The 21310-nt window shown below is 43.0% G+C and overlaps 1 protein-coding gene across 3 annotated transcripts in view; it reads right to left on the bottom strand.

Annotated features, from left to right (window-relative positions):
• The window catches only part of EPAS1 (endothelial PAS domain protein 1), a 278305-nt gene that overhangs the window by 87278 nt on the left and 169717 nt on the right, over positions 1–21310 (bottom strand). For all 3 annotated transcript variants that reach the window (XM_029593353.1, XM_029593350.1, XM_029593352.1), the window contains exon 2: positions 12029–12219. In XM_029593353.1, the coding sequence (XP_029449213.1) occupies positions 12029–12219 (191 nt within the window). The remainder of the gene's footprint in view (positions 1–12028; positions 12220–21310) is intronic.

Raw genomic sequence — 21310 nt, 5'->3', positions numbered from 1 at the left:
CGTACATTAAAGTCTGGGTGGGTTTTATATTTTCATTTGGAAAGGCATCCATGTAAATATCCCCCAGATCTTTCCCCGCACAAAGCAGCAGCTGTAACTTTGCGTGGGTAGGTTTCATGGCATAATTTTCAAAGCAAATGTACAGGCATGAAGTTTGCTTTTAAAACTGGTGAAACTTAGGTGTATAACATCCTGCAAATGTACGTAGGCCACTATATAAGTAACCCCATAGAGAGTAATTTCCAAAGAGACTTCTGTGGGTCAAGTATTCCTTCACCCATAGCAATGACCTGTCAGAGAGTTGCACAACTGATACACATACAAAATGGCACTCATACCCACTGTATGTGCATGATTTTACACACATAGAGAAGGGGCATTCCAGGGGGTATGGAGGGGTTTGGGGCTTATGCGCATGCTATTTTTATTTTAAATTTATTTTAAATTCTCTCAGCAAAACTGTTGACTATCTTTACTTTATATTCTCTGTTCATGCCTGGTGAGCTCAGAGTCACAGTTTCCAGATCATGATTGCATTTCACTATGACATTCTTTCATAAATAGATTTAAACATAAAAATTCTCTCAGCAAATTATGCGCACCAAATAGCAGGTGTAGCTGTGGGCATATAGTTTTGCTGCAATAATTTTAAAAGTGGATTTATGCACATAAGTTTGCTTTAAAATTTGGGGTTACTTATGAGTGATGTTAACAAAATGCTAATATCAAATGTTAATATCTCAACAAAAATTAAATGCTAATTGCAGAAAAAAACTGTGTGTGTGTGTGGGGGGGGGGGGGTGTCTTATAAATGAATGTTTTTGTTGATTTTTATTTAACGGCGACCTAAACATTATCATTTTTTCCCCCATTGAACTGATGGCTTCAAATAAAAGCTATTTTTCATTCTTTGAATTTTTCCTCCCCGTCCTCGCCCTCCGTTTTTAAGTGAAACTACTTAGTCACAACATTCTGTTTCAAGAGGTCGTAAATTTGAGGAACGTCCCCCGACGTCTTCTCGCACCTTACTCCTTTCAGCAGAGCTGCAGGAAATCTTCCCTGCTGTCAGTTGGAGAAGTGAGGGGGTAGAGGCTCCTATCCAGTTTAGGAGGTTTTACACTGGCTCAGGCTCTTGTCCTGTCACTTCAATAATTTTGGTTTTTCTTTGCCTCTCTCTCTCTCTCTCCAGTCCCTACCACGGATATAAAGAGAGCCCGCTGCTCATGCACCTATCACTAGAGCTGCCAGTAGACACGCCGAAATCTGAACAGGTGTGAAGTAATTTGTCAGCTGCTACAATCTACAGCTGGAAAAAAAAAAAAAAAAAGGTACAAAAAAAGTCATCAGTCAATGACTATGCAGAGAGATCCTCCCCAAACCCATCTGTGAACAAAATTTGCTCAAATAATCCTAGCCATGTCCCCAAGGGCAACATGGAAGTATAAAAAAAGAAATTTGGGGGTGAGTACAAGGGAAGTGAAATGTCAGGCTGACTCCCTTTCTTGGCTGCAGCCTGGCTGCAAATTTCTCTCTCCAAGGTCACCGGGCACAGAGCCATCATCCTAGCAGCTCTTCAAGTTTTCATAGTTTTTCTTAAACTGTTCCAGTAAAAGAAGGGAGAAAGCTTTTTCCCCCCCTTACCACTCTTTAACTGGCACGTCAACATGCCCAAGTAAGGTTGGTTGTGCTAAAACCCTCAGCTGCTGGTGAAGAGGAAACCACTAATACCTAAGCTGTCCGGGGCCCTGTGAGTCACTGAAAGCTTGTGAGGATTATTAAAAGTGATTTTATTTTAAAGCTGCAGTATGGCCTCCAACGCAGAACAACATTTACATTTGCTTTGATGTTGAGAACAATTCTTAGCTCAGGAAGGGAGCGGTAAAACGAGAAACTGGCTACACAGCCTCCTCTCTCCCTCTTCCTCTTCCTTTACTTGCCATGCTCCTGAGCGCCAACTGGTGGGCACCACTTGACATACCCTCCATGCCTATTCCATTTCTTGTTCCCTCTTTCCCTTTCTCTGGGATCTATCATGCATCCAGTTCAGTGAGGCTTCCAATGTACGCACAGTACCGGCAATGTAAAACTGGTGCTAATCCATAGTTGCCTGCCGCGGAAGAGCTGTGATGCCTGCCCTCCATCCAGCAGAGCCAACGGTAAACCCCACAACTTGCTGGATATGAAAGATTGCTGCCAATTTTGTCCCACAACCACAAGTAACCATCACCAAAAGGGCAACTACAGGTCTAATATGACCTCAGATTGTATGTAGAGTCTCTGCAGGCTGTTAGATGTTATATAGGACCAACAAGATGTCATGGTATATAGAACATGAAGGCAGATAAGGACTTTAAGGTCCATCTAGTCTGTCCAATTTAATTCCTGATGCAGTGCCACAGACCCCTGCTGATTTTTGGCTTTCTCCTCACTTCTTCACAACCAGGAATCCTTTAGGGTTATCCCATACTTTCTGTCTCCACCACCTCTCCATGGGAGATTGCTCCATGTATCCACCACTCTTTTTTGTGAAGAAATATTTTCTGAGGGTGCTCCTGAGTTTAACTCCTTAGAGCCTCACAGCATACCCTCTTCTTCTAGAGCACTCCTTCCTCCAAAAAAAGGGTTTGCTTCATGGGCATTATTGAATCCTCTGAAGTACTCATATCTCTCTCTCATATCCCCTTATCTCTCCTCGCGCCTCTTCTAGGGTATTCATACTTAGATCTTTAAGTCTCATTTTAGGACTTTTGGTGTACACACTGTACCATTTTGGTAAGTTTTCTCTGGATTGCCTCCATGAAACTTTCAAAATCACACAGGCTTCTCTCATCCCAGCATCAAGATTGACCCCCTATATTCCTGATACAGACCCCCCCAACCCTCTTCACCCAATGTTGGTCCTAACCCACCCCCACTATCAAGGCCTCAGCTCCCCTAATTTAGGCCCTTTACCCTCCCCCATGCAGGTTCCAAGGCCCCAGTCCAGGCCCTGACCTAACTATCAAAGTCTTCCCCCCAACATCAAGGATCCCACCCCCCATCGAAAGCTCACTTGTTGGCAACTCTGCACACTGCTGAATGAAACTATCAAGTCAGGGGTACAGCGGTGTTACCAGGAGGACTCTCACATTCTTTCTGGTGAAGACTGGGAACTGCAGAATGGTAAAGTTTAGGGAGAGGGGAGGGCATCGGGCTGCTTTTGATCAGGGGGGTCTCCTTGATGTTGGAGGTCCTTTGGAGTGGGGCGTAGTATTAAGGGGAGGTAGCAGCTTTGGTGCAGGGCTGGTGGAGGAAGTTGGCTCTGGACTGTGATGGTGGAGTGCCTGAGCTAAATTGGGGGGAAAAAAAGCAGATATAACTGTGGATGAAAGTTTATGGCATGGCCACCTCGGGGGAAGGTTTGCTTCCAAGTGAACTGGAGGCCTAAAGGAACGAGAAGAAAGTGTCGAATAAATGGATGAATAGTAAATAATCAAAGAGCAGAAACGAAGCATAATCACTTTTAAATTAAATACTTCTTCGATACCAGCTAGTACTCATGAAGAGCATGTGGCCTTTTTTTTTTGGAGGGAATTAGTGCAAGTGGAACTATAAAGAGAATGTTAGATTATTGCGTGTGAGGCGCTTACAGAGCTGCATGGACAGATGCTAAGCTAGACGGTGTGCAGCTGGACACCTTGCCCTGAAATCACATGGAAAGTCCAGGGAACGGCGCTGAATGCAAGGCTATTTTCCCAGTCATTGCAAACCTGTACACCCTCGTTTCTCTTTATTTTTCAAAAGCCGAACATGTGGAACTGGGGCGATGGGGACGGGGACCCCAAGATGCTATTAATGAAACATTGTGTTCTGTTTATTATTAACAAGCCGAATCTGCTGAAAGAGATGAAAAGAGCTGCTGAACACAGCCAAGCAGGCGGCCTACTGGAGGCCCGGCTGCAGTCTTGGCTGTATCAGTAAGGCAAAAGTACCTCTCCTATCTTATCAGACATAGCCTAACACACTGTAAGTGGGACAGAAAAAGAAAATAGTTTAACATAAAAATACAGACCAGATTAAACTTGAACTGTGAATGCAAAGCAAAATGGAAAACACTGCTTCAGAGAGCTCTGTTATTCCAGCTAAGTAATATAAAGCCTACACAGGATTTCTTGAAGCTATATCTTCCATTTATTTCACTTTCTTGGTTGTGATGTTATTGTATTATAATTATTACAAGGTTTTGGGTTTTTTTTTCAATTTAAATTTTTATTGAATTTATTCAAATTGAAAGGAAAACAAAGAAAATCCTCAATATTATCAAATATTGGAGGAGAAGTCCATTAATGGCTATAAATCAATTATACTTAGGGAATAGCCACTGCTATTAATTGCATCAGTAGCATGGGATCTTCTTAGTGTTTGGGTAATTGCCAGGTTCTTGTGGCCTGGTTTTGGCCTCTGTTGGAAACAGGATGCTGGGCTTGATGGACCCCTTGGTCTGACCCAGCATGGCAATTTCTTATGTTCTTAAGCAACAATCAGCAACACATTATACATAATAATCAAGTCCTCATTTTAGCGGGAGGTAGAGAGTAAAGAAAAAATATCAAAGTATCCATTTTAAAGGTAACAGAGAGAAGCAGTTAGGATACAATCTTTGTTCAAACAATCCACTCAGAATAATATTAATAACTCAAGATTTATCTGAAACAAACGTTTCTAAATGGAGAGGGTCAAAAAATACAAATTTACTATTCTAAAAGGAAACTAAACATTTACAGGGAAATTTTAAGAAGAAAGTGGCACATAAATGCAACACTTTCTCCTTCAAAGCAAAGAAATGTTTACTTCTCTTTTCCGTTTCTTTACAGACATCAAGGAAAATGTGTATTTTATGACCACAAAAGGTAATGGGGTAAATTTTATAAGCCCTGCGCGCCGGCGCGCCTTTGTTGCATAGGCCGCCGGCGCGCGCAAAGTCCCGGGATGCGCGTAAGTCCCGGGGCTTTGCTTGAGGGGCATGTTGGGGGATGTGTCGGGGGTGGCGCTGCATCCTGGGGCATTCCGGGGCGGGGCCGTGGGTGTGGTGCCGGCCAGGGTGCATTCCGAGAGCGTGGCCGAGGCCTCCGAAGCAGCCCCCAGGCTGGGGAATGGCGCGCCGGCAGCCAGCCGGCGCATGCAAGTTACGCCTGCCTCAGGCAGGCGTAACTTTTTCAACAAAGGTAGGGGGGGATTTAGTTAGGGATGGCTTTCCCCATTCCCTTCAAGGCCGCTCCGATTTCGGAGCGGCCTTGAAGGGAATGGGGAAAGCCATTGGGGCTCCCCTCGGGCTCAGCACGTGCAAGGTGCACATGCCGACCCTGGATTTTATAACATGCACGTGGCAGTGCGCCCATGTTATAAAATTGGGAGTAGATTTGTTCGCGCCGGGTTGCGCAAACAAATCTATGCCTGCACGTATGTTTTAAGATCTGCCCCAATGTGTTTATTCAAGCAATATTTTCGAAAAACATTATCTCTATCTTTACCTAAGCAAAAGGACACAATTAACATTGCCCTCGTGGGAACAAAATCAATAGAGGATTCTAAAAAAGCATAAACATCCAAAGTTTCTTGCCTCGTTGCCTCTAACATCCCATTTTACATTTCCACGTTGTTTAGGCAAATAATACACATTAGATATTAATGGAATCTGATCATCTGGGAAACTCAAAATATCTTTCAAATACATTTTATACACCTCAATAGAAGACAAGGGCCAGATTTTCAAAGGGTTACGCATGTAACCACTCCTGGGTGCACCGAGCCTATTTTGCATAGGCCCGGCGACGCGCGTCCCGGGGCTTTGTGAAAGGGATGGGGCGGGACCAAGGCCTCCAGCACAGTGGCTGTGCCGGGGGATCGCACGCTGGCAATTGGTCGGCGCGCGCAACTACACCTGCCCAGAGGCAGGTACAACTTATTAAACAAAGGTGAGGGGGGGTTTAGATAGGGCTGAGGTGTGGGTTAGGTAGGGGAAGGGAGGGGAAGGTGGGGGGGGGGGGGGCGGAAGAAAAGTTCCCTCCGAGGCCGCTCCGAAATCGGAGGGAATGGGGAAAGCCATCGGGGCTCCCCTAGGGCTCGGCACGCACAAAGTGCACTAGTGTGCACCCCCTTGCGTGTGCCGACCCCGGATTTTATAACATGCGCGCGGCTGCGCATGTTATAAAATTGGGCATAGATTTGTGCGCACCGAGTTGCGCGCACAAATCTACGCCTGCACGTAGGTACTAAAATCTGGCCCCAAGAGTGTAGTAATAGGAAAATTAAAAAATCTTACGGTTTTACTATGTATTAAATTTTCCAACACTTCTAGACAATTATGTACAAAAAGACTATCCTTAATTGATGATACACCAGCATTTTGTACAGAAGATAAAACGTCCTTCATATTTGAGATAGAGCTTTCCAACAATTCCAAACATTTATCGTGTCCATCTAACTTCTCTTTAGTTTCATTAGGAAAACTGGAAATTTGAAATATAATTTAGCTACCATCCTCCAAATATCTTTCAATGTAACTTCTTCAGGTACTTCCACCTATGCAGCATTAATTGATGGAACTAAACAGGAAATAGATGGTTCAGATGAAATTGACTCAGATATAGCAACAGCATCTTGTTCAGAATTAGAAACTGTCTGAGTAACAATCTGTTGCATCTTGGAAGAATTTAAATTCACCAAAGAATAAGAATTTATTTCAGTAACCAAAGATGGAACAAATAGTTGCAGTGGAGGCTGAACCTTGGCTGGACTTAATGAAACCTCAATATTAGAAGCTTCCAGTCTACAGTCCAATCCTGGCGAATTATGGAAGTATAGAACATATTGATCCATAGGCTCTCTCAGAAGTTCTGGAATCGGAGAGGAAGTGATGAGTTGCTTTTCCTTTTCTTCCCCATCAAACAAATGTAAGCTGTGCACCCTTTTCAAGCACATGGCTTCAGCAGGTGCCTCAATTAAATACGGAGCAGTCTGCATATAATGATGTCACTTGGAGGAGGGGAGGACATCCCGATATTGAGTGCCCAAAGGAAATTTGGCGCTTGCTCTTCCTTACTGGGCAGTTCCAGCACTTCTGCTCCCTTCGCAATTCTCTCTCCCCTGGGTATCAGCCACAGGTGCCTTGATTAAATACGGGGCAGTCCGTGTACGATAACATCACTCGAAGGATGGGAGGACGTCCCGGTATTGAGCGCCCGAAGGAAACTTGGCACTTGCTCTTCCTTACCAGGCAGTTCCAGTACTTCCTGCTTCCCTTGCAAGTCTCTCTCCCTTGGATACTAAATGCAGGTGCCTCGCTTAAATATGGGGCAGTCCATGTATGATGACATCACTTGTGGGAGAGGAGGATGTTCGATATTGAGCACCCAAAGGAAACTTGGCACTTGCTCTTCCTTAGTGGGCAGTTCCAGCACTTCCTGCTCCCCTCTCAAGTCTCTATCCCCCCTAATTATTACAAGGTTTGATGGGGGATGGGGGCAGGGGGAACAGGACTGGATGTTGGATTAAGACTGGGAACGTGTATGTTCATCTACCCAAGATGATTGAAAACCAAAGAAGAAAACAATATAAAACGACTTAGATAAGGGATGATATCCTAAAAGCAGTCAAGCTTCTACAGCTGGCAACTGGGATACATCCTTAGTCTTGTGGACAGGAATAACTGGGTAGACTGAATGGGCCAACAGGTCTCTGTCTCTGCTGTCATCTCCTAGGTTATGCCGTGTGTATGGAGTGTATTATGTTGTGATGAGTTTGTGATTATGTTGGGTGTTTGGTTTGCGATGTGTGAATTCATGTTTTAGCTGTGAATATGTGACTTCCAGTCCTGTCATGTGAGGTGGTATATATTAAAAAATATGTCACACACAGAGAGGGCAGAAAGGTTTTAAACAGAAATACTGCAGATAAGATATAATCACAGAGAGTCTGCAATTCTTTGTTCAGACTGGGAATGTTTAGCAATGGCTACCAAAATCGAGCTGCACACACACAGCATAGAAGAGGAATTTAGGCAGAGGTTTCAGCCAGTGGAAACTGTCCTTCTGGAGCTGTTTATCCGAACTTGAAGATCAGGCAAAAAGTGAAAGTGGTATTTTTTCACAATTAAGGCCAAATTGTAAAAACCCAGCGCATGCCAAAAGAGGCAGATATGTGCATGGATGGGACGTATACGCGTTGTGGGGATTTTAAAATGCAGACAGCCACGCGTGCGCAGAAGAAAGGGTTTGTCAAAAAGGGGCGAGCCAGAAGCGGGGTCTGGGCGGGGCATGAGCGGGCTGGCACCATTAGGCACTGCTCCCGCTGAAGTGCACACTGGGAGTCGACCGGCCCATGCAAGTTGCTGTTGCTCTGAAGAGCAGGTAAGTAGAAAAACAAAAAATAAAAGTAGTGTAGTTAGCAGGGTTTTAGGGGTCGGGGTTAGTAGGGGTAAAGAAATGGATGCAGGTTAGGCAGGGGGTTTAGGAAGTTTCCTCCCAGTCCGCCTGCATCTACTAAATCCACCCCTCCCCCCACTTATCCCATGCGACGGCACTCGCGCGCACCGATATAAAATCGTGCGCGCGGGTAGCGGTTAAGTCAGCGCGCCCATGTGTGCACACCAGGAACTGTGTGCACATGGACGCCCGCGTGCGGATTTAAAAGTTACCCTCCCTGTTTTTAATTAAATTTTATATACGGTCAATAATTAAAATCTTTGTCCCAATGTAAGATTTCCCTTCCCTTTGGGAACAGCTGAAGTGATGCAGGGAACTGGAATATCTTTCCCTGTTTATTCTCAGCTGGAAACTGGCACGCATTCTTCTCAGGCACAAGGGATTACAGTTCCTCCTAGATCACTGAACTCAGTCCTTGAGCCATTTTGGCTTCAGTTTTGTTCCCGCGTGTTAGCATCGTTCAGATACCAGTGTCCTGAGATATTTATTTCTCATGAGGGGAAAAAAACCCCTTCTTTCATTCAGAATCTCCCAACCAAGTGTTATTTTCTTCTAAGCTAGCAAGAAAGGATGTAGGTTTAGTTAAAACAGGCAAGCGTGAATACCAGGTTCCTTAAAACTTGAAACAGTACGAACGGTAAAAAGGGGTGAGGCAAATCTTTGGACACCAATCAAAAACGATGCGGAACCAATCTGGATGTTTTGGGAGATGGGATGGGGGTTATTTTGGTTTATGATCAGTGATTATTGATGCACTAAAATTAAAGCAAACACACCGGAGTACCTGGAAACTACTAAAATCTGATCAGAGATCAGAATTTAAAGAAATTCTGCCCACAGAAACTATCTAGGCTGTGGTCCTACCATCTGGTTATCAGCCAGACTCTCAATTTAAAATAGGTCAAAAAGCCCATCTTTCCTTTAAGTGTAGTTTCGCTGGTTCTTCATTATTACAAACTAATCTTCTACTTCCTTTCTAACTCAAATAAATCAGGCTAATTTCACTTTATCTGAGTTTTGAGAAATCTTTAGGATTTATCTTCCCCATCTTGAAGTTCAGAAATCTTTTTTTTTTTACTTCTTAGTTTCCAGATATATATATAGATATATATAGCCATAAACACACACACAAGTTTCATATATTTACACTAAGAGCCATGCATCCCTTTTATATACGTTTTTTTAATGAATTGAATATCTACCGGCAGCGCACTTAAAATAAAATTAAAATTATAATAAAATAAACATATCTAACTTTTAAAATAACATTATAATGATTCTTCTAATGTTCCTCTGCTGGGGATTTCAGAGTGATTCTCTTCTATAATTTGTACTTAGTAGCGTTGTCAATTGAATTAGCTGTACCATCTGACATGTTTAATATGAGCTATTAATCGGAACCTCTTTATTTCCTGCCTTTGTATTTTTTCATAGGACAGGAATCGGTAAAGCTCTATTTATCTTTCTTTGTTTTTTCCCGATGTCTTGTTTTCCCTTCTCACCTGTGAGGGGGATTTATCTTTCGACAGCATGGGAGAAGAAAAAACTGATACTTCAAGCATATCCAGCATAGCTCCCTGCTTCAACGGCAGAGGAGAAGAAAAACAACCAATAAGGGCTGTATAACATAGTCTGGGTAAAACAAATAAGCATGGGTGTAGCTTGCTTATTGCGGCGGCTACTACTATCAAGCTAGATATTTCACTTGGATGCAGCTCCATCACTGCTCTCTACATTAATGGTGGGGGTGGAAGGGAAATAGAACCAAGAGCTAAGAGAAACAGATAAGTATGAGAGAAAAAATGTGTGAAGCTTGCTGGGCAGACTGGATGGGCCGTTTGGTCTTCTTCTGCCGTCATTTCTATGTTTCTATGACAAGGCGACAGGTTAAATTTTATTCTGTACGTATCCCTTATTCTTTTTATTTTTTCTTGCAAATGTCCATTACCTGCTTTTGAGGTGGGTCCTTTTTGTAAACTGTAATAAATAATTGTAAAAAACAAATCATATTATAATGTCTGTCTTGCCCATGGTTAAAATCATGGACAATGCATTACTTAAAACTCATTCCTCACTTGTACTGGGGTCTGAGTAAAAACGTATTTCCTGGAACCTTCCATTATTGGGATGCCAAATTTTGCTAAAACACATTCACTGTGGGGTAGATTTTAAAAGCAGCGCACGTGGGCTATTTGTGCGTGCGCCGAGCCGCACTGGCTTCCTCCGTTCCCTCCCCCCTAGCCTGTCCTTCCCACCCCTTCCCCTAACCTCACCCCCTCCTAGCCCTACTCTAACTCCTCCCTGATCTTTATTTTACCTTTTGCGCCTGCCTCCAGGCAGGCACAAGTTGTGTGCGCCGGCCGATTGCCGGCACACGATCTCTGGCACAGCGGCAAATGGCCGCTGTGCCAGGAGGCGCTGACCCCGCCCCAGACTGACCCCGCCCCTTTTTTCAAGCCCCGGGACTTATACGCGTCCCGGGGCTTTACGCGTGCCGCCGGGCCTTTTGAAAATAGGCCCGGCGCCCGTTACCCCCCTACGCACGTAGGTCTTTGAAAATCTGCCCCTGTATTTTTTTTGCTTCTCCGTTTGGATCTAATTTTCCAAGACAAAAAACCCCCCCAAAAAACTGTGAGAAAGTGTGTAAAAAGCAAAGCCCAAAATCTGTTTTCAAACAGAGTACAAAAAAGATGTGTTTTTGCATTCAGACTCCCCCAGGAAATCTCACCTGAGATATATGTACTGTACATGTCACGGGCAAAGGGAGGCACTGGATATTTTGAACATTAACTGACAAATCCAGATTATCCAAAATCCTCACTTTACCCATAACATAACATATATATTTTGCAGATTTCTTCTGTTGTAAAATGCATGCAATTTTTTTTTTTTTAGAGCTGTCTGATCCTTCCAGGAGCTGCTTCAAACAGCAGTGCCTCCTACTTACAGCAAACATCATGTATTCTGCTGATGCTTTCCTGTATAATTAAGTGAAAGCCAAGGGAATAAGCAGCAGGCCAAGAGCCTATCCCTTCCTCTTCCTCTCACTTAAGCCCTTCTGAAGTGGCACTCAAGAAGTGGGTAAGGGCATGATGAAAATAAGGAAATGAAAGACCAAGCAATTTCCACAGGAACAGCATTTTTATATGTAAGGCTTTAAAAGCCAAGGAACATTCCTGCAACTGAAGTTGCTCGTTCCCAAGACTTAAGCAAATGAAGTGTGTAGTTATTAGAGATGTATAATCTTAGGTTATCATATGTAGAGAATTTGTCATAGGCCGAGGACTTTTTTAAAAATGTCTCGCCCTGTCAAAAGGCCCTCTCCTCTCCTCTCCCCTCCCCTTTTCCCGTTAAAAGATAAGAGCAGAGAGAGAGCTAATGTTATAATTTTGGGCTTTCTTCTCTGTATGCGACTTCCTTCCAAGCCCTTTTGCAGTCTTATAAGGCAGCATTCTCATAATCAATGACGAGTGGCCATAGTCTGTCTTTAAGCTCCTATTGTTTTTAAAAATCACTGTCCTGCCTGAGAGTTATCAAGTGCAGTTTCTTAGCTGATAGGTCCTTACCTGAGGACAAAAGCTTGTGGGTCCGCAAGAAGCTGATTGTGAGTCGCATGATGGATGCCTTGTCCAGGTGGGAGCTAACATTATGGGGCAGAGGCAGCTGGTGGGCCAGCTCGTAGAAGACTTCCGTCTCCTTGCTCCTCCTGCATCGAGCTGCATCTCGCGATTTCTCCTTCCGTCTCTCGGAACTGCTCCTATGATTAAAAAAAAAAAAAAAAGACAATCCAGGTCACAATTAATTGCAATTGACATCCAGTAGATAATGTACAGGTGGGCATTTTGACAAAACTGTAATGTTCACATTTTTCTTAATTACCAATAACATTTCCCCCCCCCCTTTTTTTTTTAGCAATGCAGAAAAGGTAGACTAAAATATGGTTGTGCAGAGAAAACGGTTTTCTTTTTTGGTTTATTCCATTTTTATTTTTTAAATGAAAAACCGAAATGAAATAAAATGTCATTGTTTTCTTGCTTGCATTCAGATTAGAAACAGCACAAAATGAAACAACAAAATTTTGCTGCATTTTGTACATTGTTTATGGCCTTTTTAAATGAAAGCACACTACAATAAAGAAACCGGATAATAGAGGTGACACTCTTAACAGAGAAAAGATGAAGGATATACTGTCAGCAAGCTGATTTACTATAAGCAGCACATGACTGTAAGAATAATATGGATGAAATATTCTAAAAAAAAAAAAAAAAAGGGTTAGTAATATAAATTTTGACATTTTTACTTTCATTCTGGCTCATTCAGAAAAAAAAAGTGCCCTCCAGCTGCTCTCACCTACATAAGAGCTCACAGTGAAAAAAACCTATTAGTGCAGATCAGTGAAGGGGAGGAGTTGAATAGACTCCCTGACTAGCTATTACCGAGAGGGAGGCCAAGGACTGACCTGGTACATAAATCTCTTCCCTCTGCAGACCGAGAATCGCCAACATGGCACAAGCAGTGGCACTACTAGAGCAGGGTACAGCTGGGAGCGGGGGGAGAGAATGGGGCACCGTTTGTCACAGAAACATTGATAGGGGGACACAGTTCATGGAACTTGACCCCAGGTGCAGACAGAACTAGTAACACCGGTGAGCACAAGCATTCAAGTCACCAATGAATGAGCAAGGCTCCACCTGCCTCTCCAACAAACTCTATCACAGCCTAAGAACTGACAAAGAACCCAGCTGCCCACCTTCTCTTCCTTTATCCCCCCCCCCCCCCAATCTAGAACTCTCTCCCAACAGCAAACAAAGCTCTCTTAACCATTCCCTCAGTCAAGACAGCGAGACTAACCCAGGTAAGAGAGCGGGCATTGTCTTTAGCAGGACTCACACTCTGGAACACAATGCCTTTGGATATCAGATTACAGAGAGACCCCAAAACATTCAAGAGAAGTCTAAAGACATGGCTTTTTAAACAAGCCTGTTATAAAGAGATCGGAGAATAGAAAATACACTGGAATAAACAGTAGAGCACCGGCACACAGCACTATTCTCATAAATGTGCATTACAATATTTTAACAAATTGAGTACACAATGAATGTAATAATATAACACAGTAAATGTGATTTTTTTGACCTGTAAAAGTACCTTCTAGGTACACCTGGCCAGAACCTACATCACTAAACATTTGTACGTATTTTTATGATTTAATGTAACCAAAACTTAATGGCACCTGTTAGAATGTACTATAGTACGCTTACTCCAATCTTACTTATGTGCCTACATGTAAACCGTTGCGATGGTATATAACTTAACGACGGTATAGAAAAGACTTTAAACAAGTAAATAAATAAATAAATAAACCAGAGGAAAGAATATCTACTACCATTTCTGAGATCTCCCTTCCACCAAGCAACACCTGCCTCCTTCTCATCTCTGGGGCCACCTGTCAGAACCCTCTCTATGCCCATTCTAGTATGCCAAAAGACTAGTTCACACACCCTGACCTCCCTCACCACGAGCCATTCTTTTCTGCCATCTGTTTATGATTGTTATGTATTTATGCTATATTTAGGTATTACGTACTATGTTTTTTTTATTCAGGTACTACTTATGTATTAATTGTGTATTTATGCTAGGTTTATATCCTATTTATTATTTTTATGTATCATGTAGGTAAATTATTCAGTAATCATGTACCTTGCTCTGAATACTCTGGTAGGAAAGTGAATAACAAGTCATTGTAATAATTACAGGAACGGGTATAATAAGGATATTGTTGCACAGTACTGAAATACTAGCCTCTTTAACTAGTTTTCTGGCATCTTTCTATCATGTCGATAGTAAAGCCCATAAAATATCATCTCAAATTACCTTGAAGAACTTATGGCACTTACACTAGACACATTATAGATTTCCAAGATGCATTTGTTCTGGCAGAAATATGTGTGCAAGCGTTATTGTTAGAAAATTAAAAAAATTCTTGACTTAGAATTTACAGCATTGTTTCCAGCCAGGTTTTCAAGATTGCCACAATGAATATGCATGAGATAAGTTTGCAATACCCTAGGTCCCCAATATATGTAAATCTATCTCATGCATATTCATTATGGAGATTCTGAAAACCCAAGTGGTTAGGTGCCTCCAGGAGAGGGCTGTGAAACACTGATTAGGAGGATAAACTTTCCCATAATACATTTCTTTTTAGCTGACCATTTAAGTTCCATATTTTCTATGCCAACAAAGCAACAAGATGTGGCATGGAGTGAACACGTCTATGAAACCCATAGGAGAGATGCATTAAAAAAAATGTCAGTCAATGGCATAGAAGGGATTGCTTTGCATTAGCTGCACGGTCGCAGCATTTTAGCCAAAATCATCTCAACCAGAAGGTCCAGCGAGACCTCTGTGGCCAGTGAAGTCTGGGGAAGGAGTCCAGAAGTACGTGATGCCACCGGATGATTTGGTGAGGATGGTGATGCTGATGTCACACTGGCAGTCAGGGAGCAGGAAGAAGTATTCAAAATTGACCCATGAAAAGTGGCAAGTAGAATATAGGGGAAACACAAGTTTTCAGTGAAAAATGAATTGCAGTATTGGTGAGAGCAGTTTAATGATTTGTGTAAGATTCTGTTTACTTGGTCAACAACTGGAGACAATGACGTCTGGTGCTCCAGGTTAATTTTCAAAGAATCACAACAGACCAGGACTTCAGGATAATTGTGCAAAAGAAATTTAATCTGTTATGTTAATTATACCCATTCTATGCAAATTGCTCTCAGATGTTCAGGGTATATTCTGAAAAAGAACTATTTTGTAGTCCTTAAGGGCCGAAAGCAAATGTAATTGACTGGAGGTTGAGATTAGACAAACAAAAGAGGAAAGTTTAGATTTCTGGTATTGCCTGCTAAGGAACAAAGTTAAAATTCCTGCCTGCCACATTACAAACACATTCACGTCACTTCTTTTCTAAGATGATACCTTTGACATTCCAGATCTATGCAAGCACATGAATATATTTCTCTATAGCTACTAATAAGATGTGAGAAGCTATAAATAAAGTGATCTTTAACTGCACTATGTCGGATATGCTCAAGGCCATTAGGTTTTCTGCAACGGAAGTCTAGATTCTGCAGTAAGTGTTAGAAAATTTGTCTACACTTACATACATTTGCACTTCTGCATGCACATACAAGTCATTATTTAATTTCAAAGCTTCAGATTTGGGTTGGCCTGGTATCTCAGTGGCCATGCCCTGCAGGAGACTTGGGCTTGCCTCCTGGGCCTAATTTCTGTTCTTCGGGCCATCCAGGGAGGGGGATGCTGTAGGGGCAGACTATTCACAGAGCCTGGGGAGGGGGCGGGGAATCTCAGCCATCGCACAACTGTGACACCACATGCAGCGGGTTCTTCAAGGAGCAGAGGATTGCTGGGAGGGGCGTTATAAAATGGAGAAAAAACCCAGATAACTGAGAATGAAGGCTCATGGTGCTGCAGTCCCAGATGGAGCTGGTTCCGATTCAGCTGGAAGCCAACGAAGCAGAAGGAAATTGTCAAGCCCTTTCCCCCCTAGAAGTAATCCTTCAAATGTTATATATTAAAAAAAAAATTGTTTAAACTTCAAAGTGTGCACTTCAATAATTTCTTTTTTTTCTGTTATGATTTGTTCTTTCTTCCTTGCTTTTCTGTTTCCTTTTCAGTTCATCACATCCCTTTCCCTCCATCTTTGTTTCTACTATCCCCCCTTTCAACATGCTCTTTTGTTCCCTCCCCTCCAATCTCTCCTCCTCCTCCTTCCATCCTTTCAAGTTCCCCATCTCTTGCCTCTCCCCTCTGGCTCCTCCTCACTATTTTTTTTTTCTTTTAGGCCCTCCCTCCACCCCTTTCCCCTTCCACATTACCTCTGTCCCACTTTCTCTTCTGCCTTTCTGTCGCAGTTCTGCCCTCCACCCACGCTGGCTCCAGGCCAGCGTGGGTGTCTTCCTAACCAAGCCCCCACTGCAGTTCTGGGACCACCGCTGTCCTCCCTTCCCCTGCTGTCACTCTGACCCGCACAGCAGAAAAGGCCAAACCCTCACTGCAGAAGCACAAGCTGGGCCTGTGTGGAAGGAAGCAACAGTGGCTCGGGTTAGAGTTCATGGGATGGAGAGGAAGGGGGGAAGACTGCCGTGGCTGAAGCCCCCACAGCAGGGCTCTGCTATAGGTGGGAGGGAGGCAATGGTAGGCGGCAGGTCAGGATGGTCAGGATTCCCCAGCGAGAGGCTAATATCGCAGCAGCTGCCTTGGCCTCAGCAGCACAGAAAGCTGGGAGGGAGGCGGGAAACAGGGTCAGCACTTTACTGCATTCATAATGAAATAAAGAATCGTGATTTTTCAAATTCCTGTTGGGCGAGTCTGCTCAGTGCCCAAAGCCAGACGAACAAAGCAGCAAAACTGGATGCAGCAGGTAACATTACCAGCCAGATAATGACCTCAGCCAGGTCACATGCTAAAGCCTAAGATCAGGGCGGTCCTGCCATTACCAGAGGATTCCAGCGTCATTATGTGATCACCCGACTTTGCTTTGCAATTTAAAAGGGTCTGAGCCACGGGTCCCATAGCTCATGATCCTCCACTCAAGTTTCAGCAAGGTAAGGATTACGCTATCCTCCTTCTGCACGACATGGAAGTTGGAAAACATTATGTGAAGCTACACAGTTTACAAAATTACATGAAAAGATTAAACCAGATTAGTGACTTTAAGTAACTCGAAACATTTTATTATTAGAAGGGCTATGAAAACAGAGAGGGTATTTCAAAAAAACCATTTCTTTAGGTAAAACAGCGCTGTATCTGTGAAAATGGGCTTTTTAAAAAAATCGCCTGTCCTCCATGGGGCCGATGTAAAACAGCGTGCTCAGCCAAGCACGCTGTTTAACGTGTTTTGGATGCGCGTCCACAACCCATTATGCTATAAGGGGATGAGCACGCCCAAAATGTGTGTCCAACTCCCCGCAAAACGAATAGCACTTATCACATGCAAATGCATGTTGATGGGCTATTAGTTATTCTCCCCAGATCTAAAAAAAAAAAAGTGTGCCCGACCCGCACATTTTTACGCTCAGAGCAGGCGTTAATTTCTGAGCAGCCCCCAAAAATGTACAGAAAAGCAAAAAATACTGCTTTTCTGTACATCCTCCAACTTAATGTTGTGGCGATATTAAGTCATAGGAACCCAAATGTTAAAAAAACAAATATATATTTATTTTTTTTAAGTGTCAGCGGTCAGGTTACGGAAATGGATGCTCAATTAATAAGCGTCCATTTTCCTAAACCATGGCTGTGCACAGGTTAGGAAAAAAGACGCTTGTAAAACTGAGCATCCGTTTTCCTAACTTGCTGACAGCCACCTCCACTGGGGCTGCCCACTGCCAAGGAGATTCTAGGGGCGCACATTTGTCCCTAGTGCCTCCTTGGCAGTGTGACCCCTCATTTAAATATTGAATCTCGCACCCAGGAGAGCTGGCTGGGCAGTGTTAGGAAAGCGGGTGTTCAACACTGAGCGTCCGTTTTCCACACTCATTTATTGCATCGCCCCCCCCATGTGAGTATACTTAGGTGCGCAGGGCATTCCCAGGGGCCAGGCCAGGGAAGGGTTTGCTCTCATGGGCAAAAAAACACTATGCGCACCTATTAGCAGGGAATAAATATGTGTGTGTGTGTGTGTGTGGTGGGGTGGGTAGTTTATTTGTGGGATAATTTCCAAAGGGAAAGTAACGCACATGAATGTAAAATCTGGGGGTAAAAATTACTCCACGGACTTTACACCTGCATGGACAGTTACACAGTTACCCCGATAATGTTCAGCTAATTTTCCATCACCAAAAGAAACTCCAACACGCAATGCACTGTCGAGCATCTCACCCTATTCCAATTTCCACCTAAGTTCTGGTGAGATATTCATCTTTACACTCGAGAAAGCCCTTTTATTACTTTGTTATTTCCATCGAGATGAACCTAAGTACATTTTGGAGATGCTGGTGCGTTGAACTTTCGGGGGAGGGGAGGGGGAGTTTTCACCCTCTCCACGCTGGATCATAGACCCGTGTATCCTTCTACCCACGGGTTTTGTGCCCATGCCAAAACGAAAAGTATATGTGCGTGCTTTGGCCATGAGGCTTTACAGAGGGTAAACTCGCACCTGCTTTATCCACAGGCCAGACTTTGCTGGGAAAGTAGGCGCAAATATTCGAAGATGTCGTCACAGCACACAGACTTTTCTTCCTCAGACCTAAACACGCTCCCCAGCCCCCGGGAACGTCTCCTCTCAATACAGCTGCCCATTGCAGATCAAGATGCAGACTGTTGTTTAGCTACTTCGAAGGAAAGCAATTTTCAGACTGCCAACTGATGCAGGTAAAATGCTTTTTACCCAGGTAGATCCCTTCGAAAATTGCCCTCCCCCCAAGAATCCCAAAGAGGCAACCACTGATAACAATTTAAGTAACAATAGAGCATGGGCAGCGGAAGGGTAGACTGCGAAAGGAAATTATTAACATGGAACTTGACCATAACACACTTTTCATACCTTTTATTAAAGAACATGTAATATAAAAAGTATACTTTAACAAAAATAAAAGATCCGGAGAGAAGAGCAAGAAAAGTGCAACATTGCCAAAAACCTGAAAGTGGGTTTTCTGAAGAAAACCTTCTGGTATTGCTGCTTTATACTGAGGCTATGGAAGAATTGCCTATGACAACCCTTCCTTCCTCTTTCCAATCAAAACAGCTTGATTATGTTTTAGAAGAAAATGGTCTAAACGTCACTCATGAAGTGTCGCTCATGTAGCTTGTGCTACTCTGACCCTCTATGTAAAAGATCTTGGAATTGTGCCTTTCTCTGGATGATATTCCCATTTTAAGTTGTCATAAAGTACCAGGTTGTAACTATATAATGGTCCTGCAGGAAAGCGGGCTTTGTTGCAGGACTTGATCCTTTTTTATTGGACCAACATAATAACTATCCAAAGACACTGCTATACTTGAGCTCTCGAAATCACATGGAATTGCTTTGGCAAGCTTGATCTTTTCAAGCGGCAGGCAACATCTCAGATATATGGCATAAGGCTTTATTTTGTAATCAGTTTTGAGTATTACCCAGTGACTATAGTTACAGAGGAGTCTAGTGGAGTTGAAAACCAAAGAGCACGTCTGTGCATAAAAGATTATTTTCATGATGCAAAGGGAATACGGAGTGAAGTGATTAAAAAAATGACATGGGGCAGGTAATGCAGATTTAATAGGAGGGATTGTCTGGATATCTAAACTCTACAAAGTACACAAGTGCTGAGTTTAAGTCTTTCTGAACTCTGGCATGTCAAAAGGTGCACAATTTCTATTTCTATGCATGAAGTGCTGAAAAATTCACTAAAGACATCCTCATTACTCTGTGCTCGGATAGTCATAACGCTGTAGCATATGGAAACCTGTCAAGTATGTTTTGAGTTGCATCAGAGAATTAAACCCATCTTGCTCTTCATTCATTAGATCTGTTCTTCTAAACCATTTCTTTTCCCAGAAGTCTTTTACTTACAACTGTTTCCATCAGTCATTTTTGTCTGTGTCGCCGTTTTCCTTTCCTAACACAGTAGTCAGCAGAGACCCACAATAATTTCTGTTCTTCAAGATAATATCGAAAGCACGCACCAAAATACACTAGTGTCAGCAAACAATGACTTGCTATGTTTTTTTCCCGACACCAGAATAACTCACTGTGTATTCTTGCATTTAAAGTGTAAGGGTTCCAACTGCTCAGCACCCACCACAGAATGAAGTGATTGCTTGTTACCCTATCTGCCAAAAAGCCTCACAAATTGCTTGTAGGCAGATGTGTGACATGAACAAATTGCAGCAGATCTTTACTTTATAGTGTGGTAGTTGCTAAAATAATGCATTTTGGATCTTACGTTCTGCAGGGTTTTTTTCACATTTTATCTCTATAGAAAATATGCTTAGTACATAGGCCCCTGTCATAGAATACCAGTTTTATCCATAGAAGGAAGGAATCTATCAATATAGGCAGCCAAGACAGCATGGCTCCTTCAGTTTCCATCCTTCACATACACCAGCCTTCTCCAGGTGCACGCAGTCAGAAATTCTAAACAACATATTAGGTGGATTAAATAGGCCATTGTGATGGTTGTTGTCCATGAGTTACCCAGAAATGAGCGGCCTAGTGTCAGGAGTTTCAAATCTAGGCCAGAAGTGGTAGAGAGACTTCCACTTAGGCCAGTCACCTTCCCTTCGGGTTGAACCCTTCAGTATTGGTGGCCAGCGAAGCATGAGAAACGAGGGTAGCCCCTGGAAAGAGCGAAAGGCATAGAGCCAAGCAAGGAGCAAGAACAAATCACAAATCCAGAATCCAGGATGAAAAGCAATTAGGACCGCTGAATGTAGATTCTGAAGATGAAGAAGTCTTCCAAATGCAGGTACGGGGCCACAGTACGAGGACCGAAGGTAGGACCAAGCTGTGGCAACTATACTGATGAGACTTGCATGTGTGATGTGAGTATGTTGGGATCTCTCTGTCACAGCAATTTGTTGAAAACACAGCAGAGGATTTTGGTTAAACTCGTTGATGCGTTGCTATCTTGGTAGGTAAAGGGGAGGCTTTTGAACATATCTCTAGACATACTGATAAAGCAGGTAATTTCGTAATCATCACTGGACGGTTATTCGAGGAAACAGTCACTATTGGCAGTATATATGCGCCAAATGTATATTCTCATATCTTCTTTGAAACTCTCATGCATGTTTTGGCTGAACAATCCATAGGAACTCTGTATTTGGCAGGAGACTTTAACTGTGTA

This window comes from Rhinatrema bivittatum, chromosome 3, assembly GCF_901001135.1.
Source record: "Rhinatrema bivittatum chromosome 3, aRhiBiv1.1, whole genome shotgun sequence".
Lineage (NCBI taxonomy): Eukaryota > Metazoa > Chordata > Amphibia > Gymnophiona > Rhinatrematidae > Rhinatrema > Rhinatrema bivittatum.
This window is presented reverse-complemented; position numbering and strand designations above follow the sequence as displayed.